Here is a 25,224-nt window from a genome sequence, read left to right on the forward strand (position 1 = left end):
ATCAGCCTGCAGGGAACCAGAGGAGGGGCTGAAGCTGAAGTAGAGAAGGAGAAAGAAGTAGTACATTGTTCCACGATCTAGCCCCTCCTATCCTGTTGTCCCCTCCTCTCCACATCCTGATGGGAACAGAAAGGAAGTGAAGTTGCAGTGAACACAGAAAGCAGTCAGAATATCTGATCCCTCAAAGAGCTCATAAACCAAACCAAACATGATTTTGATATAACTCCTGGATGGAGTAATAACCCTTTAAAAAGAATTTCATTTTTATATAAAGGTACTTGAACTTGTATATGTGACCAACCATACTTCTATACGTTTGTAGCTGTTTTTTGGAAGTCTGCAACAGTGAACAGATAGGGTGTTAATTTCAATTCATAGAAACCATGACTGGAGCTACTGCTGACAAGTTTCAAACTTCTACCAAATCAACCCCTTTTTGTGTTTTTTACTGTGTCCAATATAAGTTCACATTTTTTTTGGTGTAATTAACAGCATGACAAACTGCTGTTGCTGAAGGCATTTTCTACTCCTGGGGGAATATGGCACACAAAAATGTTAAATTATGTGCACAAACATTTTAAATTCTGCAAAATTCTGCACATTTTCTATTAGTTAAAATAAAATATATATGACAGTCTTTAAGTAATTAATTTAAAATGTAATATAGAAAAAAATTATTTAAAGATGCACAGTTTTAAATATTTTGAGCAGAATTTCTCTAGAAGTACACTGTAAGAGAGCCCTTTCCACTCTCTCTTCCTACTCCACTGGCCAGCTCGTTTCACTTTTCCCACTCAGGCCCCAACTCCTCCACCTTCCACTCTCTTCCCTCCCCTCAACTTCCACTGTAACTGCATTCCCAGAGTTTGATCCCTCTCTTAGTACTGCCCCTCACGCTGGCTCCCTCAGCCCCTCTCTCACACACACAAGCTCTCATGAACATATACACCCCATCATACAGGCTCCCTCTCTCTCACACACACACTACCTTATACAGGTTCCCTCTCTCTTGCATACACCCACACATGCTACTTATCTCTCTCAAACACTCACCCCCTACACATAGGTTCCCCCTCTCACACACACACCTTCAACAGGCTCCCTCTCTCACAAGCAAGCTAGCACCCTCACTCCCTCACATACACACAATCTCTTTTTCAAACATACCAGCTCCCAGTCTCTCACACATATACACACTCCTTCACAATCTCCTCACATAGCCTCCCTCTCTCTGGCACACACACCCAGGCAATTTCAAAATATGCTCTCTCATACACACACACACACACAACACATCCTTGCACACAAGTTCTCACACATCCCCACTCCTACACAAAGCCTTGCAGTATTTATTTATTTATTTATTTTGGTTTTTTATATACCGGTCTTCTTGCATTAGATGCAAATCAAATCGGTTTACATTGAACAATTAAACTTGCTTGAAAAGCATTAGATGTAACAAAGAACATCCAAACATGAAAAACCTGTAGGAACAATAATAAAATATGGAGTTTGAATTATTCATCTTAACCAGATGCCTTACAGAAAAACCAAAGAGGGATTAAAAAAATTAAAAATAAAAAAAAAAACATATGGAAGTATCGAGGGAGAACTGAGAGGATAAATTATGAGAGAGATGAGGGGATGAGAGGGAAGGTGGAAAAAGAAGAACAGAGGGACCAGAAAAAGGAAGGATTAGAGGGAGGAAATAATACAAAAGAACAAACAAATCAAATTTGTCATGGTAAGTCTACAGTAAGAAATCAGGGAAATGCTAGATTAAATAGCCAAGTTTTCAGTTTTTTCTTGAAGGACTGATGGCAGGGATCCTGTCTAAGGTCTGGTGGAAGTGAGTTCCAATGAGAAGGACCTGCCGTGGAAAGAGCTCTATTTCTTAGTGGAGTTTTGGCTTGAGGGACACAAGACTCTACACACAGACTCACTCTAACCAGGACTGGCTCCGCTTGTGGCCTGCTCTGTATTCAATACAAGTGGGATGGGCTCTGCTCACAGCTGCTAGGGCCTGCTCCATATTCACCGCGAATGAGATGGGCTCTGCTCAGGCGGCCGGAGCTTGCTCCATTTTTTCCACAAACGGGATGGACTTTGCTCGCAGCCACCAGAGCCACCTCCATTTTTGTTGCAAACGGGATGGGCTCTGCTCATTGCCGCTGGAGCCTGCTCCATCTTCGCTGTGAATGAGATGGGCTCTGCTCGAGGTTGTTGGGCCCTTTATCGTATTTGCCGCAAGCAGGATGGCTCTGCTTGCAGCCACCAGGGACTGCTCCATCTTCGCCACAAGCAAGATGGGCTCCACTTGCAGCCACTGGGGCCTGCTCTGTCTTTGCCGCAAACCAAATGGTCTCCCCTCGTGGTCACTGGGGCCCACTCCAGATTCTGTTGCAGAAACTGGAAATTCTGCACAAGGGGAATTCTGCACTCCACAGTAGTAATTTTCAGCATGCATAAGCTTATACTCTCAGAAAGACAAGGACTTTCTCAAGAAAATATAAAAAGGATGGTTACACTATTTCAATTCAAAACAAAAGTGGCGTTTCACAGTTAAAAGTTTGTAACTAAGATGTCTTTGCTTGATAAAACATTTTGTATTTGTACATACTTTAAATATTGTTTAAAACAATGTGAAAGGTTTTCAATAAAAAATTTTTGCATACTGAGAGTTGTGAATCTTTATGCAAAATTTGTTACATAATTACTGCAGAATTTTTAAAAACCTGCCACATAATTTGCTAACTCTTGCTACAGAATCTTGAAAAATCTACCACAGGAAACCAGAAAGGCTCTGAGCACAGTAAGCAGTCATTTGATATCAGGCCTAGGTTTTTACATCAGTATCTTGTATTTAGTCTATTCTCTGCAAAAATCAACACTGTAATGAGAAAATAGGTTAATGGGTATTTCTCAAGGGATAAGTATTTGTCCTTTGACAATGCAAAAACTGATCAAGCAGTTACAAAATTGGTTAATGACATTTTTCATCAATGTCACTGGCTCATATTCAAGAAAGGTGATGATGAATATTCAGTCAATAACTAGGCAAACAACTTATGCACTGATAGCTAGAGGGAGCTCCTGTTAAATTATTTTATGAAGAGAGCTATTTTACCAAGTGGAATAGAGCTGGCAAGAGCCCCTGGATAACAACTGGCAGAACATCACTGACAGGGGTGGTGCTTGCCTCTTCCAGATGGAGGGATGACAAGATGGGCTAAAAAGATCTCCATTACTCTCTTGTTCCTCCCAACTCCCCACCCCCTGCCATTCCATGATCTCATCCTCCTCCCCCTCCCCTCAAGGCAAAGAGTGAAACTTCATACCCGCCTTCCGTGGAACTAGGAATAAGCTGGTAGATGTAGCCGCTGGCATAGATACATATATTGCACCAGAGGAGAACCATTAGAGCCATCTAATTTTATTTCTGGTGCAATGCTATGGATCTCAGTTGATCTATGGTTTTCCTTTGATTGTTCGCCAACTATAGCTCCTCTGTGCTTATTGCATGCCTTCTTGAATTCAGTTACTGTTTTTGTTCCACCAATTCTACTGGGCAGCCATTCCAGATTTCTGATGTTGCTCTTGAGTCTTCCCCGATGAAGCTTATTATTGTAAATGTGTTTTAGGGCATTCTTTCCTCTGAAAAACGTTTGCCTGATGTATACCTCTGGGGTATTTGAAAGTTTCTATCATTTGAGTGATATATATTGGAGAATTTACTTACCTGATAATTTAGTTTTCCTTAGTGTAGACAGATGGACTCAGGACTAATAGGTTATGTGCTCCCCTGCTAGCAGATGGAGACAGTCAGATTTCAAAGCTGATGTCACCCTAGATATACCCCTGCAGTGACCTCAGCCATTCAGTACTCTCTTCAAAATCATTGTGGACATGCTATTGAAAAACTTGATTAGAATTTGGATACAACCTAATAACTTGATTAAAAACTGGAGACAACAACTGTACTCAAACATAAGCGCTGAATCCCAGCAATACTATAGATGCACTCATCTAGGGATAGGGCGACGGCTTACCCATAAATCATGGAATAGAGATTCACATCATGGGCGATTCATTGGTACTGTTCATGGGCAGCCGTGGGCGGGATGCTGAGTCCATCGGTCTACACTAAAGAAAATGAAATTATCAGGTATGTAATTTCTCCACTTCCTAGCGTGTAGCCAAATGGACTCAGGACCAATGGGATGTACAAAAGCTACTTCCGAATGGGGCGGGAGGCTGCCCGCGGTCCGGTTAGCACTGCCCTTGCAAAAGCTGTGTCCTCTCAGGCCTAGACATCCAGGCGATAGAACCTGGAGAAGGTGTGTAGGGAGGACCACGTCGCCCTCGACAGATGTCGATGGGAGGGAGTAGCTTAGCTTCCGCCCAGGATACTGCCTGGGCCCTAGTGGAATGAGCTTTAACCTGAAGGGGTAAAGGCTTCCCTGCCTCTACATAAGCTCCTGTGATCACTTCCTTGATCCAGCAAGCTATGGTAACTCGCAAAATCACTTCACCTTGTTTTCTTCCCCCATGAAGAACAAACAAGCGGTCTGTCTTGCGCACTGATTCTGAATGTTCCAGATACTGTACTAAAAACCTACCGACATTTAAGTGGCATAGGAGGTGGTAGCCACTTAAACGTCAGTCCCCTTGTGTCTATCAGGGGATGGTAAAGAAATGGACTTGTTCAGGTGAAACTCTGAGACTACCTTTGGTAAGAAGGAGGGGATGGTGCGAAGCTGTACTGTTCCTGGAGTAAAGTGAAGGAAAGGCCCCCGACATGACAGCGCCTGTAGTTCAGAGATGCGACGAGCAAAGCATATCGCCACCAAAAATACAGTTTTCAGCATTAATAGGCATAGAGAAAGACTGCGCAGGGGCCAAAAGGAAGGTCCTGATAAAAAAATCCAATACTAGATTGAGGTTCCATAGGGGGACTGGCCACTTTAAGGGAGGTCAGAGGTGTTTAACCCATTTTAGGAAATGGGCCAAATCTGGTTGCATCGACAGGCAGGTTCCGTTTACCTCACCCTGAAACAGGAGAGAGCCACCACCTGGACCTTCAAGGAGTCGAGGGACAATCCTTTGTCCAGGCCATCCTGTAAAAATTCCAGAATCATGGGGATCTTGGTTGTTCACGGGGCACTCCGCATTTCTTGCACCAGGCCTCAGATATTCTCCAGATCCGTACGTACACCAGGGACATTGAGAACTTCCGCACAAGGAGCAAGGTGGAGATTACAGCTGCTGAATATCCACGCTTCATCAGGCGAGCCCTCTCAAGGGCTAGACCCTAAGATAAAAATCGAGTTGGGTTCTCCTGAAGAATCGGACCCTGTTGGAGAAGGTCCCTGTGCGGGAGAAGCATAGGGGGCTCTCCATGAGGAGCCTCCGCATGTCTGCATACCACAGGCATTTGGACCAATCCGGGGCCACCAGAAGGACTAATCCTCACTGGTGTTAGATCTTGCCTCCTCTGGCCAGGTCTGGACAAGGGAGTCAATCCCTTGGGAGCGCTGATCTTGTCTGCGACTGAAGAAATGAGGATCTTCACATTGTGAGATGTAGCCAGAAAGTCGATGGATGGATGGATAGCCCCAGCGATCTACTAGGAGCTGGAAGGATCTGGTCAACAGTGCCCATTCCCCTGGATCCAGATAAACCCTGTTGAGAAAGTGTGCTCTGATGCTGTCTTTTCCCATGATGTGAGAGACCAAGATTCCTTGTATATTTTAACTCCACCCATTCCATAAGGGGGTCTATCTCCAGCGACACTTGGTGACTTTTGGTTTCTCCCTGGTGGTTGATGTAGGCTACCATTGGTGCATTGTCTGACATCACGTGGACTGGCTGTCCCCGGAGCCTGTTGCTGAACTGCAGACATGCTAATCTGAGCGCTCATGCTTTCAAGCGGTTTATGTTCCAGCGCCTCTTCCTGGATCCATTGCCCCTGGGTTGTCAATTCCTGACAGTTTGCTCCCCACCCTCAGAGACTCACGTCCATGGTGAGGACTATCCAGTTTGGTGGGGACAGGCTTACACCCTTGCTTATGTGAATTTCCTGTAGCCACCACTGGAGCAGAGAACATACTTCCATCAGTAGGTGGAGGTAAATCAAGTAGTCTTGAGACAGTGGGCTCCAATGTGACAGCAGGGAGCGTTGGAGTGGCAGCATGTGTGCCCTCACCCACGGTACTACTTCCAGGGTCGACACCATCAGGCCGAGGACCTGGAGATCGTTCCACAATCTGGGGCGCATTGTGTTAGTCAACCGACACACTTGGTAAATCAGCTTCCTTATCCTTGAGGGAGGGAGGGAGGAAGACCTTGTCCTGCTTGGTGTCGAACAAGACTCCCAGGTACTCTAAGGACTAGGAGGACTTGAGGTTGCTCTTGTCCATGTTCACAACCCAACCGAGTTCCTGTAGGAGGGACCTGACCCTGCTGGTCACCTGGAGGCTCTCTTCCAAAGACTTCACCCGGATCAGCCAGTCGTCTAAGTAAGGGTGCATCAGAATCCCTTCTTTCCTCAAAGCCACCACCATGACCACCATAATTTTGGAGAATGTTCGGAGGGCGGTTGCCAGGCCGAAGGGCAACTCCCAGAACTGATAATGGCGGCCTAGTACCACAAAGTGTAGGAAACGCTGGTGGTCTTGACTGATTGGAAAATGAAGGTAGGCCTCCAAGAAGTCCAGGGAGGTTAAGAACTCTCCTGGTTGTACGGCCATTATGACGGAGCAAAGATTTTCCATGCGGAAGTTAATTATCCGCAGATGACTATTGACACTCGAGATCCAGGATGGGTCGGAATGAACCCTCCTTCTTGGGTACAATGAAATAGATGGAATAACGCCCTGTATTTACTTGGGGTATAGGTATCGGGGTTATAGCCCTCAGACTGAGGAGCCTTAACGTGGATTCCACTGCCAGTTTTTTGTGCTGGGAGTGGCAAGATGACATCAAGAACCTGTCCCGAGGAATGCTGTGATATTCCAGAGCGTATCCTTCTTGTATGATGTCCAGTACCCATTTGTCAGACGTGATCTTGACCCACCGCTGAGAGAAGAGGGATAGTCGGCCCCCTATCTCCTCGTCCCATGGATGGGTCGGCCAAACTTCACTGGGAATTTTGGGTCGAACCTGAGCCAAACCCGCCCCTCTTTTTGGTTGTCGACTCCGAAAGGACTCAGACTTTCCCGAGGGCCAAGATGTCTGAAATTACAAGTTTCTGTAGGGCCGGAAGTGCTGGGAGCCCCTGGCCCAACCCCTCATGGGTGAGGGGTGCTGTGACCTCTTTTTCTTATCTTCCAGTAGTCGAGGCATTCAAGATTCACCCCACTTACTGGCTAGCTTTTCCAATTCACTTCTGAATAGGAGGGATCCCCCCTTAAAGGGCATCTTTGTGAGGTTTGCCTTAGAGGTCACATCCACTGACCAATTTCGCAACCATAGCTGTCTTCTGGCCACCACCACTGAAGCTACTCCTCTGGCCAAGGTATGCACTAGGTCCAAGCTTGCATCTGCTAGGAAAGCCATGGCGGGCTTGATCGCCTCTCTGGTATGTGCACCCTGAGCTATCTGCCTCTTTTGAGAGAAGCAGACATGAACGAGCCACCAGGGCACAACAGGAAATGATCTACAGTGTCATTGCTGTCATGTCGAAATGTTGCTTAAGGATGGATTCCAACCGCCTATCGAGAGCATCCTTCAAGGCCATTCCTCCCTATACTGGGATAGTTGTACGCTTAGAGATGGCACAGACCAGGGCGTCCACTTTTGGGAAATGCAGGCGTTCTTTGGCCTCCGGGTCCAGAGGGTACAAGGCCTCCAAGGCCTGACCTCCTTTAAAACTGGCTTCCGGGGCATCCCATTCCAGGTCAATCAACTTCTGGATGGCTTCCAGCATCGGGAAATAGCAAGAGGCTTTCCGTAGAGACACCAGGATGGGATTCTTCTTTGGTTCCGACATAAGGTCCGTTCCAAGAACTCTAGAGTCTTCAGGTTCTGGGAGACTAGGGCCGGTAATTCATCCTTGTGGAAAAATCGAAGCATGGTCTGGTATGGCTCCAGGCCTGGAGCGAGTTCCCTGTCCTCCAGCGAGTCCTCCTTCGTCGTCCGTGGTGTATGGATACCTGTCAGGGATACCATTGGTGAGGCAATGCATGTCCCGATGCATACTGATAGGGCTGAATGAGGCCTTCCCAGCTGGGGGCTCAGACCAGGCAGGTGCAGCATCTGACTGCGCCTGAACAAAAACCTGTAGGCTCTGAAAGAACTCCAACTAAGAAAAGGCTGCCGGATCCATATTTACCCCAGGAGGAACTGAGGTAGGGGCCATTGAACTGCCCTCTCCCGGGAAGGATGCAGCCTCAGAATTGCATAGGTCCAGAGTGCTACCAGATAAGGTTGTGGCTGACCCATCCTCCAACTGGGAGGGGCCAGACTTGGAAAGGTAGCACAAAGGGAGTGTCGCTTGTGCTTCTTTGCTGCTGGGGCCATAGAACTCTGCAGCTTGTGCGTTCAGCTGGTTAGCACCTCTGGAGCATGTTCAAACCCGCCTTGGTGCGTGAAAGCCGAGCAAGACGACCGGAGGAAAGACTTATCAAAACCCTTCCACGTCTCTTTCTTCTCTACTTACCTGGGCTCAGCACTTACTGGCTGAGTACAGATACTGTCTCCGGCTGCGGAGGGAGAGGGCTTGGGCCATCACCGCCATGCTCGGCTTCCTGCACCTGCTGCCTTTCAGCAGCTTCAGCAGCAAAGTCCATGCCAAGAACCGGCTACCAGCTACCTGAGGGATCTTGGAAATCACCTCAGGTATTCTCAATTGGGGGAAGGACCCCTTAGGTATCACTGCAGAAGAGCGGGGCTCAATCTTTTTCCCAATTTAGAGGTAAGTTTAAATTTCTTCTTCAAACTAGTGCTGCAATCCTGCTAAACACTGCTGCTGGTGTGGGGATAGTGTGTCCACATCTGCTAGGAGATGGAGAGATACTGAATGGCTGAGGTCACTGCAGGGATATACCTAGGGTGATGTCAGCTTTGAAACCTGACTCCGTCTCCATCTGCTAGCAGGGGAGCACATAAGTTATTGGTCCTGAGTCCATCTGGCTACACGCTAGGAAGCATTTGAGATTCTATATATACCCAATGGAAGAGTAGCCTAGTGGTTTAGAGCAGTGGGCTATGAACCAGGGAAACCAGGAATCAAATCCCACTGCTGATCCTTGTGACCTTGGGCAAGTAACTTTACAAATTTACATCTAGATTAATCATTTTGCTATAAATTTTGCATAAATAGCGCCCATGATAAAAAAAAAAAAAAAGGGGCCTGGACCACAACGCTCGTGAAATTTATCACACCCACGATATTTTCACTTATCAAGCTGCAAAGTGCCCAGACAGGCATTTCCATGTTTTTGGCTGCTCCTGGAGAGGGAGAGAGACTCTTTATAAGGCTCTCAGATTAGTCAATTATTTATACCACTGTAGGAGGATCAACTAGAAACTCGAGGTGAGGTTTTGGTGGTGGTCTAGGGTTTGGAGGGGGCGCAGTTTTACATGCACAGACAGAGGTACGAACAGCACAGCACACATCAGTGAAGCTTTGATGTGATTTGGAGTGAGGAAAGGTACACAAAGATGAGATTTGTACAATATACTCTCGCCCTAGCTTGACAACAACTAGGTAAAGAATACATCAAGCTAGGGCGAGAGTATACCCCGTTCTGTGTAAACCGATCTGATATGGTTATTTAACCATGAAGGTCGGTATAGAAAAGAGTTAAATAAATAAATAAATAAATATATATATTGTAAAAATCTCATCTTTGCTGTTCGTACCTCTGACTGTGCATGTAAAACTGCCCCCCAAACCCTAGACCACCACCAAAACCTCACCTTGAGTTCCTAATTGACCCTCCTCCTCGCAAATGCCTGTTCGGTCATTTCATACAGCATAAACGCCAGTGAAAAAAGGTAGTTATTTCCGGTGTTAAAACGTGTGATAACATGCATTAACGCTATCACACACAACATTCAACACCCCTCATTTTCATCAACTCCATCCAAACTCCTCCCCTTCAACTAAATTTTCAAAATCTGCATACCCATCTCATAATGCAAAAAATAATGCATGCGTTATGGCATTATCACGGACGTTGGGGCCTTAACATCCTAATGCGATTTGAAAAATGACCCTGTTAAGACTAAGTCCTCTAGGGAGGGATAGGAAAATACTTACAATACCTGAAGTGCCAAAAAGAGGAATGTACATTTTTTTTTTAAATTAAAAAAATATATCCCCCCCTGGCTATATAACATACTTTCTTTCCCTTTCCACTTCAGAGATAATGGTTCAGTATTCCTGTTATGAAAATTATCTGCAATGACAATTACCTCCAAGGTGCTTGGATGTGTTCTTGAAGGTACGAGTGTAAAATGCATTGAGAACCCTATAGGATTGTAAAGCACTATATAAAAATATTCTGAATTCTTCCCCTCACTGAAAGAGGAAGTAAAAACTTACAGGCTATATCCTCCACCTCTGAATTACATAAGATATGCCATGCTGGATCAGACCAAGTTTCCTTTGAGTCCATCATCCTATCTTCATCAGTGGACAATTCAGATAACAAGAACCAGGCAGATCTCAAGTACCCAGCAAATCTTGCTCACAATTCACATTCCTAAGTAGCATAGTATTGTGATAAACGTTTTATTTTGAATTCTTCCCTCTGCCATATAGACTGATACAACTATGTTAAACACATTAAGGTTTAAAGTAAAAGTTCAGCACGCAAAGCATTTGAAAAGGAGAGGCTATTAAAAGAGTAAAGCCTGTGTAGGCAGTAACGAAATACATGGGCAGTAAGTAGTACAGTGCTGAAAAAATATTGGCTAGAAGAATGGCATATTTATTCAGCGGTGGAAATATATTTAGAAAATTTAGGGACTAGTCAAAAAATTTTAGGAGCCAGGAAAAATGTTTTCCTTACTATTTTCTGGTTTTTTTTGTAGCTATTTTGCTTATTTTCTTTGCCTTTAATCCCAGTTTGCTCTATTTTGTCTAGTTTGGGTTTTTTTTATTTTTAGCTGAAGTTAATATATATGTTTTGCTTTCTTTCCTTTATCTTTTGCTTTTTTGAATTTCAGATTCCAAGCGCCATGATTTAGGCATTCGGATGACCTGATTCCCAGGAAGTTTCCAGCCTTGTCTTTACTAACAGGCCGATTCAGTAAAGTCCGCAGGAGAGCGGGCGAATGCCCGCTCTCCCGGCGCGCACACAGGCCACTCACCTGTGCGCGCGATACAGTATTCAAATGAGGCCCGGCGGTAGAAACGGGCAAAAGGAGGTGCTAGGGACACTAGCGCGTCCCTAGCGCCTTTTTGACAGGAGCGGCGGCTGTCAGCGGGTTTGACATCTGACGCTCAATTTTGCCGGCGTCAGTTCTCGAGCCCGCTGACAGCCACGGGCTCGAAAACCGGACGCCGGCAAAATTGAGCGTCCGGTTTTCGACCCGACAGCCACCTTCCAATTTATTTATTTATTTTTAACTTTTTTTACTCTTCGGGACCTCCGACTTAATATCGCCATGATATTACGTCGGAGGGTGCACAGAAAAGCAGTTTTTACTGCTTTTCTGTGCACTTTCTCGGTGTCGGAAGAAATTAGCGCCTACCTTTGGGTAGGCGCTAATTTCTGAAAGTAAAATGTGCGGCTTGGCTGCACATTTTACTTTCCGAATCGCGCGCGAATACTTAATAGGGCCATCAACATGCATTTGCATGTTGAGGGCGCTATTAGGTTTGGCGGGTTGGACGCGCGTTTTCCGCTCCTTACTGAATAAGGGGTAAGGGAAAACGCACGTCCAATGGCAGGTAAACAGTGCGCTCCGTTAGCGCGCACTGTACTTTATCGGCCTGTAAGTGATATGTGCTTTTAAGTAGAAAAGAGAAAAAAAAACTTTGAGAAGTGCTGCTATATGTTCTATCAGATATTTCCTCTTGTCTCTCTGTGTTCACGGGGTTTCTCATAACTCATTTCCCCTCATAAATATATTCAATTGATCCTTCAAAAATACTAATATAGAGGCTGAAGTTTGGATCCCCACTGTGAACTTGATACACCCAGTCCCAGACAGAACACATCTTCTATTATTGTGATGGCCCATGCTGGCCAATGAGCAGTGCTGAGGGTGCACCTTGGAGGAGTTGCCCCTCCAACCTTTGGGCTGGCAAGAATTCCAAGAAACACACAAGCATGCCATTCATGAAGGAGGAATCAAAGGAGAGGGGCTATAAATAGGAAAAAAAAAGGACAAAAACAACTCAAAACACATACTGCTACAGAAGACAGCTTTATAACTGACCAATCATAGACAATTATTTGTAGCCCTGGAGGAACACAGATAAGAATCTGGTCTTAAAATCGACTATCATCTACTATTTCCTCAGTACTCTTGCTCAGTTAGTTTCTCAGTACTACATTACAAACTGTATTCTAACAGCACATAAAGTTCCTATGTGAATGTGATCCATGGGCACTTCCTGTTGCTCTAGACCACAGGTTCCCAAATTGTTCAAGCAAAAGGCCACATATGACATTTCAAAGCACCGGTGAGACCGCACCTTGAATACTGTGTACAATTCTGGTCGCCGCATCTCAAAAAAGATATAATTGCGATGGAGAAGGTACAGAGAAGGGCTACCAAAATGATAAGGGGAATGGAACAGCTCCCCTATGAGGAAAGACTAAAGAGGTTAGGACTTTTCAGCTTGGAGAAGAGACAGCTGAGGGGGGATATGATAGAGATGTTTAAAATCATGAGAGGTCTAGAACAGGTAGATGTGAATCGGTTATTTACTCTTTTGGATAATAGAAAGACTAGGGGGCACTCCATGAAGTTAGCATGGGGCACATTTAAAACTAATCGGAGAAAGTTCTTTTTTACTCAACGCACAATTAAACTCTGGAATTTGTTGCCAGAGGATGTGGTTAGTGCAGTTAGTATAGCTGTGTTTAAAAAAGGATTGGATAAGTTCTTGGAGGAGAAGTCCATTACCTGCTATTAAGTTCACTTAGAGAATAGCCACTGCCATTAGCAATGGTAACATGGAATAGACTTAGTTTTTGGGTTCTTGCCAGGTTCTTATGGCCTGGATTGGCCACTGTTGGAAACAGGATGCTGGGCTTGATGGACCCTTGGTCTGACCCAGTATGGCATTTTCTTATGTTCTTATGTTCCTTTCTGAGTTTTGCTGAGTGGTTGGGGAGGGGAAAGTCCCTTGAAGTCTGGCCACTTCATAATCTGAAAGCTGGGGGAAGGAGGCAGGGTAGCGGACAGGTTTCCCCAGAGGTATGGCCGATAGTGTGACAATAATATTTGTAGAAGTTGGCAACCCTGCCACATGCACCCCCTCCAAGCATTGTATATCCATAGAGAATCTCTAGTTGCAAAGAAGTGAGGGGAAAGCCAGAGGTCAACTGGTGTCTGTGGCATGCACCAGAAAAAAAATGGGGGAGACTAAATGGGCCTTAGTGTCCGTATTCACCATCATAGCTGGTGTTTCTCTCTAGGCCAGTGATGGCAACGCCAGTTCTCGAGTGCCACAAACAGGCCAGGTTTTCAGGACATCTACAATGAATATGCATGAAATACATTTGTATACAATGGAGGCAGTGCATGCAAATCTTTCTCATGCATATTCATTGGAGATATCCTGAAAATCTGACCTGTTCGGGGCACTCGAGGACCAGAGCTCGCCATAATTGCTCTTGGCCCTAAGGCGGGTATTTCTGGCCATTGCAGGAAGACATCACTGATTGCTGAGCTCTCTTTTTGTGAGAAGAGGAGAAAGCATCACTACCTGCCAGGGATCCCCTCCCCCAGGCCCAAAAGAGAAAGCAGTCATGGTCGACTGGAGGCCCAGTGATGAGAGGAGAGCACAGTTGCAGAAATATATGCCACAAACCTGGGCTTCCTTCTATGAATATTCATGAGTTGCCATTTGTACTGTTTTACCGTCTAATATTCTACATACCTATGAGAACAATCATTTGACCCAAAAGATCAAGAATATATCTGGATAGTCCCTACATACAGGCTCTGGTTAATATGGTTTTAAATTTAGTCTAATTATCAGAATTTACATAATGCCCTTCAACCTGAAAAGTTTCCAACATGGACCATGTTTGGTCTCTATCTGCTAACATTTACTATGCTTTATAATTATAGCACTGCTTACTTCAGTCATCTTAGTATAGAAAAATTAAAAAAAATATTTGACAACTCAAAAGTATAATAGGAGAAAAAACAACACACATTAGTAAATTGAATCAAAGAATGAATGTGACTTGTCCACGATCAGCATAGCACAACAGGGATCTGAATTCATCTGCAAGCTTTCATGCTGGCTAGCTCTAACCACAGATCATACTTCTTCCTCATAATGAAAACAGAGAACAGGAAAACTGACAGAGAGAAAACAGAAAGCAGAATGCTCAAGTTCAGCTTTCTGGAACCAAAGAGCAAAGCACCAATTGCTCAGCATCTCATTAGTTCCTTGTAGGTCCCCTTCTCTCCGATCTATCTAATGGCAGAAAGAGACATTCAGAAAATGCCACTTTTTGACCTGATAATTTGTACTTTAGCTCAATCAGATCCAGGTCTGAGCTCTGGTGTCATGAACCTTCATTCACAACTATTTCCTCTGTTTTAAATCTGCATCCCAAAACATACCTAGTCTAGTCATTGCAGTGTCATCCTGGGCTGAAGCCCAAGCACCAGGGTTCCTTTTACAACCCTCCAAACACAGGCCCTGAATTCAGCCACTATGCGTCACCATGAATCAAAGATTACAACTTTCTCCCCCCTTCCCACCCTTATGGGGGGCTGTGAATGCTGTCTCTAAACCAGGGAGAAAAGACCTGACTCGGGGATATAACTAGGATCTTTCATGAAGACTGCATTTCTTTCAAAAATGACTTCTTGCTTTCAAATGGCACTGGAAGAAAAAGACACAGAATGGAAGTAGAAGCCCCTCATGCCTTAATGCATTATACAATCTGCTGGTTGTGAGAGCCGATGGAGTAACCTGGGGCCTTCATGCATGGCTCCCAGTTTCCAAGCAACTTGTTCAGTTTACTTGGGGGCTTCACAAGTAGTGTCAATGAGAGGAGCAAAGAAAGACAAAATGGGGAAGAAGGAATAACAGCCAAAGAGCCAGGAAAATAAGCAAAGAGGAAAAAGCACAAAAGGGGTGGGGGGGAAGAAGACACGAAGGAGAAAGTCAAGAGGGAGTAAGAAAAGGCAAAAGGGTGAGGTTTGTGGGAAGTCTGAGGGTTAAGCAAAGACAGGAAACTATAAAATTTGAAAATTAAATTTGGATTTGGATTTTAGATTTAATTACTCACCTTTCCAAACCCAATCTCAGGGCAAGTTACATTCAGGTACTAATCACTAGGCTACTCCTAGTTACAAAGAGAAGTTTAAGAGAATGAATAAAAAGAGAGAAAAATTAGAGAGATAGAGCTTAGATGGAGAAGAGAAAAAAGTCAAATTAAGAAAGGCAGGAAAATGTTTATTTAATCACCATCAGTTTAAAGTGGATAAACAATTTTCATCTGCTGCTAATCAAAAATGTTCTTATGTAGCAGTCACAGCCATACAAACTATAGACTAAAATGCTCCCTGGCAAAGGCTCATTACAAGTGTGAATAATAAAGCCAAAACAGTATTCTATGAAATGGTTAAGAGAGGAAAGGGAAAAGAGAGATAAAAGGGAAAAGTTTACTTTAAATTACCGTATTTCACAATCTTAGATCTCCTAAGCACCTGTTTGTGTAAAAGGCATCTTAATTTTCTGGTTATTGAGTGCTCTGTATTTATAATAATGTAATTCTATTATCTAAAGGACCATAAATGTTTGTGTATGTCATGACAACAGAATAAAAAAACATGGAATCTGTATTCACATCAAGTACCTACCTCTCCTGGATGCAGTCTATCCCAATTTTCATTAACATATGTTATAAGTTCAAGTTCAGAATCAAAATATTTCTTCTTATGAATAACACTTAGGTTGTAAAGGCATAGATGTGCTATATCTACCCTGGGATTTAAACACATTGAAAGAAATGTTATATTAAAACAATGTTATTTCCCATTTAAGAAAAAATTTAGTCTTACCTTATAATGCCCTTTCCTTGAATCCTGTATCATCAGTCCAGATGTGGGGGGTTTTACTACTCCCTTACAGCAGATGAAGACAGAGGACACGTCGTTTCCTAAGATATCACTACTGGTACTTTTGCTCATGCAAAAGCCAGTATTCTATATCCAACAGATAGTAGGATGCACTAATCTGGTGCAGCAGGATCGTGCTCCCAATGTTCTGAGAGTGCACACCCATTTTTAGTCCTGTTAAGGCATACATTCCCATACAGGAACCCCCTCAGCCTTAGAACCTGACAGTCTGAGAGATGTGATCACTTGATATAAAAGAAACAATCTCACCTTTTAGAACAAGTGAATAACAGTCATCCTCATCCTCAGATGACAACTCTCCTTCCTCGAAGGACCCACAACTGTCTGCATCAATGTTTTCCTCCAAGTCCTATATTGGGAACACTCTCACAGAAGTCTCCCCTGCACCAAACATCATTGAGGATAATTTTGCTTTCTTTGCCACTGAATGTCCAGAGGCTGAAGGGCCTAGGGCAGAACATAGGGGAGAATACTGGGGATCCCCCCTAGGGTTCAAGACATCAGCTCAGGAGGATGTATGAGTCACAATGAACCATGAGAGAAATTTAAAATGGTGGCCTTTCCTGAAGAAATGACTGCCTCTGAAGAAACTACAGCACAAGCTTCAGCATTACATTCAACTGCTATCATTGCACCCGGAGTCGATGGCCCAGTTGCAACATCCGCCGATTCCATGCTGCCAGACTTTGGGGGGGGGGGGTCACCTTTGAAGGAATCATTGTTTCTGTCACAAATGGGGCAATAGGAGCTGGCTGTGCTGCAGGTGAGCTGGCTCCCGCAGACCCTACAAAACAGACTATGGTCTGACATTACAACACAGTCTGGCACAAGCAGGCCTGAAGACCTAAGGTAAAAAGGTGATTGAACAGGCCCGACCTTAACTGGTCCAAAGCCATTCCCTGACCCCAGCAGTCTTACCAGCTCCAGTGCCTTGAACCTCCTAGGTGCCAGTGATTTCCTAACCTTAATTATTTTTTTAAACTTTAATGACAAGGAGAGCAATTGGAATGGTGGGGAAGGGGAGACAGTTTCACTCAGAGGATCCTCTTGAGATAAAAACAAGCTTCCACCCCCCCTTAGCTCTACCAAGCTCCCTCTAGGGTTGGGTGTCTCCTTCCAGGGCTTGTTTAGTCGCAGAATCAGAAGCCTGGCCCACAGTTTGCTTCACTTCCAAGTGCTGAATCACCCAAACATATGGCACCAGGCAGTGTAAAGGCTGAAACCTGACAGCCAAGATCCTGCTGCACCAGACCATTACATCCTATTAGTTGCTGGTGACAAGAGAATACTGGCTTCTGCCTGGGCTTTACCACTAAGTGCCCGTGATGATGTCACATGAAAAGTTGTTTCTTCGGTTGCCATCTACAGGTAGAGGGCATAAACCCCACACATGTGAACTGGTGTAGCAGGATGAAAAGTAATACACAGTTATCATAATTACTTTGAATAAGCCTAGAATATGTTTCTCTCCTATTGCACAGGATTAGCGAATCAATAGAGCTGTGCATATCTAAGATGAGTCATGGCACTATCCTCAAAACAGATTATTTTAGTGTTCAAATATTGAGCTGGTCTTGTGGCTACATTGCAACAAAATCATAAGATTTAGCTTAACTCGCTGAGAATTTTAGAAGAGGTCTTACAATATGCATCCATATCATATAATCGTTTCCTCTCACGTATGAAGAAATTCAGTTTTTCTTTGGTTTTGCTTACCATCGTAAAGGTAGACGTTTGAGGTATTCTGGTCCAGAATTGCAAACGGAACAACTAAATGTATAAAACCTAAAACAAATCATTAAAGAAAGACTGATCTAATTATAAACAGTAATGATCAAAGTTAACACTTTCCAACTATACATTAGCATTTAAATATTTACAAATTCAAAATAAACTTAAGGATTCGGCATTCATTCATGCAATATACTGCCATACCATTTTAGTCATACTACAGAAATGTAACTACCACAACAAGCCAGCAGCAATCTAAACTATTCAAAATTAACATATCTGAGAATTAAACATTATGAAAGTAAAATTTCTTCTAAGGAGGAACATATGAAAAATCATTTTTTTTTTATAAAGTGTTCAAATGTTGGGCTGGTTTTGTGGCTCAGGCTGCAGAGCTTTGTACTGCAACATAGGGGATTCAGGCTCAGACACACTGCTTGACAGGGCTGGCTGAACTTGTGTGTTCGACTGGTGGCATACTCAGGCCTGAGGCATCTGCTGCTACAGTGGTAGCTCCTGCTGGCCAACCAGTATTAGGAAAAGTTAGGTTTCACCTTCCCATTCAGGCAGACCATCTGGGGAACAATAGAGGCAACAGAGACCACAGATGGTTTAAGGGGGGAAAAGAAAAAAAAAAGTGTTTAAATGTTCAGGTAACTTTTGACAATGAGACGCATACTTGAATACAATATTATAAGGAATTGGCGGAAGGGAGATCACATTGCATATGCAATGTTTATCCCATGTTACTCTTAAAAGAGTTTAAAAAAATAGGTGTTCAAAAGGTCCCACCTGTCTCCATAAAGCATTGGTTTTTGTAGGCACTGTACACAAGCCTCGTGAAACCACTGCTTGCACTTGCAGCACTGCAGCATCTTTAAATACCAGCTTCATCAGAAAAAAAAGAGAAGTGTTAAAAGTGGGTCAGATATATTTTGCTATGTCACAGTTAGAAAGATGGCTCCAGATACATTTTGATTGCCTACCTCAACTTAGTACTCTAATATGGCTATACTGGCATTCAAACCTATTACCATTAATATCAAACCAATTCTTGCACAGTGAAGCTCTATCGGGACAGGTATAATGATGCAAGCCAGTTTGAAAGTAGGTCTCATTTTTCACCCACAATTATTCTCTATTGTAATTAGACAGAAAATAATCAGTGCTTCCTGCTCACTATAAAATCTGATTTGCAGGGAGTAGAAACTCAAGATTTTTTTTTTTAAACTATTTCTTACTTCAGATACCCAAATGCAAAAAGGAATGAGATCATTGGTATGTATAAAGAACAAATTGTATCAACTAAAACAAGTAACAGAACTTAAATAAAGCAAGTACACTGATAAAAAATTAGAAAAACTCAAAACATATCCTAGTTCATATGCCAAGACCAGTACAACTACCAAATCAAATTGTACTTTTAATACAAAGATTGCCTATTCAATTACAGGTTAGGTTAAAACTCTAACCACAAAATTTTAAGTGGAGATATCCTGTTATACTTAAGCAGCATAGTAAGAACTTATAAACCATCTCGTTCTTTCAGGTCCTCAGGTCAGAATCTTATGGATGGTCCACTCATTTGTATGGTTCACTCCGTAAAATCCCATGAAAGGATGTTAGCAGTTGCCGGCACTGTGGCCTGGAATTTGCTTCCTATCACTCTGAAGCAAAAACCTTCTCTCAAGTCTTTTTGGTAACATCTAAAATCTATACTGTTTAAACAGACCTTTGAGGGGCTGGGTCAGAGGTAATTGGGAGGTTGTGTCTCAGAAAGTTAGCAAATCCAGCAAGTACTCTGGACAACAATACCGGGAAAAGAAATAACAACTTAAGCTGCATTAATAGAAGGTCAATGTATGTTGGTTGAGTTTATATTATTAGTTTTGTGTATTTTATGGATATTTTCATTGTGATCCACTTAGAACTAAGGATAATGCAGAATATAAATGTTTGAAATACATAAATAAAAAAGATGAAATTTTCTATATTGGGATATGGTTGTGGTTAGTGCAGTTAGTGTAGCTGGGTTCAAAAAAGGTTTGGATAAGTTCTTGGAAGAGAAGTCCATTAACTGCTATTAATCAAGTTTACTTAGGGAATAGCCACTGCTATGAATTGCATCAGTAGCATGGGATCTTCTAGGTGTTTGGGTAATTGCCAGGTTCTTGTGTCCTGGTTTGGCCTCTGTTGGAAACAGGATGCTGGGCTTGATGGACCCTTGGTCTGACCCAGCATGGCAATTTCTTATGTTCTTATGTTCTTATGATATAGCAATGTGATGTTCTCAGATATCAGACTGGAGTGTAGTCTTCAGAAAATAGGCAATGATAAATCTTGCAGCATAAACAATATGAGATAGTTTCTTATGGTTAGACAGCAGGGTCAGTAAACCCCAGGATCCTGACAGACAGAGGTGGAGTGATGGAGATTATAACTACTAATAGGTGCAATTTCTTCTTCTAAAAATGCATCCAAAAATCTTGTACAAACTTACACTGCCACCATATATGCATATGGCTGCAGTCTCTCCAGCACAAGGGGCTTGACTGACTAAATTTAGAAAAGAATAAAGGATACCTATACCTCTCCATTTATAACATATCTTACATGGGTAGCTGCACATATGCCACCAGTCTCCTTACCCAAACAGAAAGCTCATCATTCCACTTCTGTATAACAGCCAGCTACAGATAACACCGGAAGTAGAAAAGCAAAGCCAAACCAGATACAGGAAACACCACACCGCTGCTGCTAAGAAAAATAGCGAAGCATAGAGATACACTCCAAATGGAGCCCAAGAGGCAGCAAAACCCATCTTTGTCCTCGACTGGGATAGAGGAGATAAGAAGAGCGGGAAAATGCATCTTCCACCCCAACTAGGGAAAGAGCAGCAGGGCCACAAGGAAGACAGAAGGCTGCAACAGGAGTGAGGAGTAGAGGTGTAGGCTGACAGGAGAATGAGAAAACAGAGGAAGAGAGAAGAAGAATGGAGAAATTTACATTTGCCTAATAATTTCCTTTCCTTCAGTCCAGCCAGATGATTGGGTTATGCCCCCTGACCAGCAGATGGAGAAAGAGAATAACAGGCTTGCTGATATCACCATACATAGGGGCCAATGTAATAAGCAGCAGTAATGTTGCCGCAGGTTTCAGTGTGTACTGTGCGCACGTTTATATGCGCAATTTCCCACGCAAACCCTAGATGGGTATGTAATAAGGCTTTGTGCGTGGGAAAAAACTAGTGTATAAACCCGATAGCTTGTTCTGTACAAGTGCATGCTAATGGCATGCAAATGGAGAAACTACTTACCTGATAATTTGGTTTTCCTTAGTGTAGACAGATGGACTTAGGACCAGTGGGTTATGCTCCCCTGCCAGCAGATGGAGACTGAGCAAGCTGACGTCACAGTATATATTAACCCTGCAGTGACCTCAGCCTGCCAGTATTCTCTTCAAAGCAACTGTGGACAGACTAGAAAAAAAACTTGATTAAGAACAGCCAACCAGAAATGTACTCGACCAACAATAAGAACATAAGAAAATGCCATACTGGGTCAGACCAAGGGTCCATCAAGCCCAGCATCCTGTTTCCAACAGTGGCCAATCCAGGCCATAAGAACCTGGCAAGTACCCAAAAACTAAGTCTATTCCATGTTACCATTGCTAACGGCAGTGGCTATTCTCTAAGTGAACTTAATAGCAGGTAATGGACTTCTCCTCCAAGAACTTATCCAATCCTTTTTTAAACACAGCTATACTAACTGCACTAACCACATCCTCTGGCAACAAATTCCAGAGTTTAATTGTGTGTTGAGTAAAAAAGAACTCTCTCTGATTAGTTTTAAATGTGCCCTATGCTAACTTCATGAAGTGCCTCCTAGTCTTTCTACTATCCGAAAGAGTAAATAACCAATTCACATCTACCCGTTCTAGACCTCTCATAATTTTAAACATCTCTGTCATATCCCCCCTCAGCCGTCTCTTCTCCAAGCTGAAAAGTCCTAACTTCTTTAGTCTTTCCTCATAGGGGAGCTGTTCCATTCCCCTTATTTTGGTAGCCCTTCTCTGTACCTTCTCCATCGCAAAACACTGAACTCAAGTAAGAACATAGGTACCCCAATCTAGGGGCTGGATGAACACTTACCAATAATCCCTTGGGATCCATAGCCCTACAGGAGGACTGTTGACACAATCATTTGGCAGCCAAGGGTGAGAGACTGAGTCTGTTTACACTAAGGAAAACGAAATTATCATGTAAGTAATTTCTCCATTTCCTAGCGTGTAGACAGATGGACTCAGGACCAGTGGGATGTATCAAAGCTACTCCTGAACAGGGTGGGAGGCTGCCTGTGGTCCAGTCAATACTGCACGTGCAAAGGCTGCATCCTCCCAGGTCTGCACATCCAGACAATAAAATCTGGAAAAGGTATGTAGGAAGGAACATGCAACAGTTCGGCAAATATCAACAGGAGACAACAAACTAACCTTTGCCCATGACACTGCCTAAGCTCTAGAGGAATGGGCCCTAACCTGAGTAGGCAACAACCTTTCAGCATCTGCATAGGCAGTCGAGACCACCTACTTAATCCAGCGAGCTATTGTAGCCCATGAAGCTAGATTATCCTGCTTCCTTCCACCATGAAAAACAAACAGGTGATCCGTCTTTCTGAAAGGTATAAAAACCTCCAGATATCACACAAGTCTCTTGACATCCAAGGAATCCAGGAGGCAAAACTCTTCTGAGTCTCTGACCTTCTCCAGGGACGGCAAGAAAACGGGCTAATTCAAATGAAACTCCGAAACCACCTTAGGCAAGAAGGATGGAACAGTTTGCAACTGTAATGTCCCTGGAGTCACCTAAAGGAACGGCTTCTGGCAAGACAAAGTCTACAGCTTGGAAATTAGACTCGCAGACGAAAGGACTGAGACCTACTAAAAGGGTGAGTCCTCTGAAATATCGAGTTTTTGTAGGGATGGAAATGCTTGGAACCCCTTGAGATGACTACTCATAGAAAAGGGGCACTGCAATTGCTTCTTATCCTCTGGTAACTGGGGAACTGGCGATTCGCCCCACTTACTGGCCAGCTTTTCCAACTCGCTCCCAATCAAAAGTGAGCCTTTAAAGGGCATTTTCCTTCAATTAGCTTTGGAGATAGTGTCAGCAGACCAATTCCGCAACCATAGCTGGCTTCTGGCTACCACCAAAGCCACTCCTCTGGCTGAGGTACAGACCAAATCACAGCCCGTGTCTGCTAAAAAGGCGGCTGCGGGTTCCATAACAGATCTGGAATTCACCCCAGAATCATTCACCTCCTAAGACAGAAGCAGACAAGAACACACCACCAGAGCGCAACAGAAGCAACCTGCAAGGTCATCGCCACTGCATCTAAGGCCTACATAAGAATAGATTCAATCCGCCTATCATGCACATCCTTCAAGGCTGCTCCTCCCTCCATGGGGATAGTCGCCTGCTTAGAGATGGCACAGACCAGAGCATTCACTTTGGAAAAACAAACGCTCTCTCACACCTAGATCCAGAGGGTATAGGCCTTCCAATGTATGACCCCCTTTGAAATTTGCCTCCGGGACATCCCATTCAAGATCAGTCAACTCTTGAATGGCGTCCATAACAGGAAAAAAGCAAGAGGTTTTACACAAGGAAATCAAAATGGGATTCTTCTTCGGCTATGACATGGAATCTGCCCCAGGCACTCCCAGCATCTTCAAGGTCTGGGAAATCAGGGCCGGCAACTCATCTCTATGAAAATATTGTAACATGGTCCAATACAGCTCCAAACCAAGAGGAATTTCCCCATCTTCCAAGGAATCATGATCCGCCTCATCATCCATGCCATCCGGGTCCCTATCAGGGATAACCATAGCGAACAGAGGCGTGCCTCAACACTTAACCATAGGAGTGGAAGTGGAAGAGGCCACCGGCTGAGGGTCCTGACAAGAGTGAGAGAAGTGGAGTACTGCGCCTGAATAAAGGCCTGCAGACCCTGAAAAAATCCACCCATTTACATTTATTAGAATTTATGAATCACTTAACACTAAAAAAAAAAAAAAATAGGTCTAAGTGATCAAGAATACAATCATAAAATACAAACATCTATACAATATAAAGTAAATACATAATAAAATGATAAAATATATGCACATTCATAAAACATTGATCAATACAAATAAAATGAATACAAAAAGTCATGTTTAGTAAAACAGACAGATAAAAACAAAAGAAACCTAAAATTCAAAAATAAGCCAATTTAAACAAAAATCTTGTTTCCTGAAATTCTTTACCAAACCACACTTTAATTTCAATCGGAAAGGAATTCCAGAGAGTGGGACCAACAACAGAGAAAGCACATTCTCGTGTCATATGTAGACGTGCGACTCTAGGTAAAGGAATCTCAAGCAATCCACACTGTGACGAGCACAGGGCTCTGGTAAGTTGATAACATTTTAGTATAGTGTTGGCCCAAGGACAGGTTTCATTATTAAATAATTTAAAAAATGAAAACCCAAGAAAAAGCAGCCGGATCCAGGCCAAGCCCAGAAGATACTAGAGCAGGCCAAACTGAACTGCCGTCCCCTGCGGAGGAGCCAGTCAAGGGTGTACCAAGATCTGGCATACTTCCAGCCAAAACCATAACCAGACCATCATCAGAATGGGAGGATCCATGCTTAACAAAATCCGAGGAAGACAACTCTCCCTGAGCACCTGAACAGCGCAGATACATGCTGGAAGACAGGTCAGGCTGAAAAGCCCTAATATGACAGGCAGCGCAAAGACAATGGCGCTTAGGATTCTTGTTTACCAGCACCATTAGTGGCGATAACTGTGCATCCAAATGGCTTGCACGTAAAAAAAGTTACATGCACAAAACATAGGCACCTTGTAAATAAGCTCGGTAAGGCGCACACACAACCTGTGCGGCAAGCTGGAGTATATCACCACGCTTAAAGTTGTGCACACAAAGTGCATGCCTAATGCTGAGCACACAAAGCATGCGCAGAGCCGATGCACCACACACACAGATGTCCTGAAGAGGGGAGAAGAGCAGGCACAAAAGTGTGCAAAAATGCCACCGCAGCCTACCACGCAGTTCACAGACAAAAAGCCTAACTGTAGGGCCTCGACCACTGGGGTCGCTCAACCCGCCAGGCTGCCCAAATCTCCTAACCCAAACAGGAGTA

General features: G+C 43.6%; 1 protein-coding gene across 8 annotated transcripts in view; it reads right to left on the reverse strand.

Moving 5' to 3' along the window:
* Positions 1–25,224, reverse strand: part of MTF2 (metal response element binding transcription factor 2) — a 144,908-nt gene that overhangs the window by 74,553 nt on the left and 45,131 nt on the right. For 7 of the 8 annotated variants that reach the window (XR_003858958.1, XM_029618303.1, XM_029618301.1 and 4 more), the window contains 3 exons: positions 18,814–18,909; positions 18,007–18,075; positions 16,012–16,135 (listed from right to left, as the gene is read on the reverse strand). Coding sequence is in view for 7 of the 8 variants with exons in the window: in XM_029618303.1 (XP_029474163.1) it covers positions 16,012–16,135; positions 18,007–18,075; positions 18,814–18,909 (289 nt within the window). In the remaining variant the exon portion in view is untranslated. The remainder of the gene's footprint in view (positions 1–16,011; positions 16,136–18,006; positions 18,076–18,813; positions 18,910–25,224) is intronic. The other variant, XM_029618302.1, reaches the window with a different exon arrangement.

Source organism: Rhinatrema bivittatum, chromosome 10 (assembly GCF_901001135.1).
Source record: "Rhinatrema bivittatum chromosome 10, aRhiBiv1.1, whole genome shotgun sequence".
NCBI classification, from domain to species: Eukaryota; Metazoa; Chordata; class Amphibia; order Gymnophiona; family Rhinatrematidae; genus Rhinatrema; species Rhinatrema bivittatum.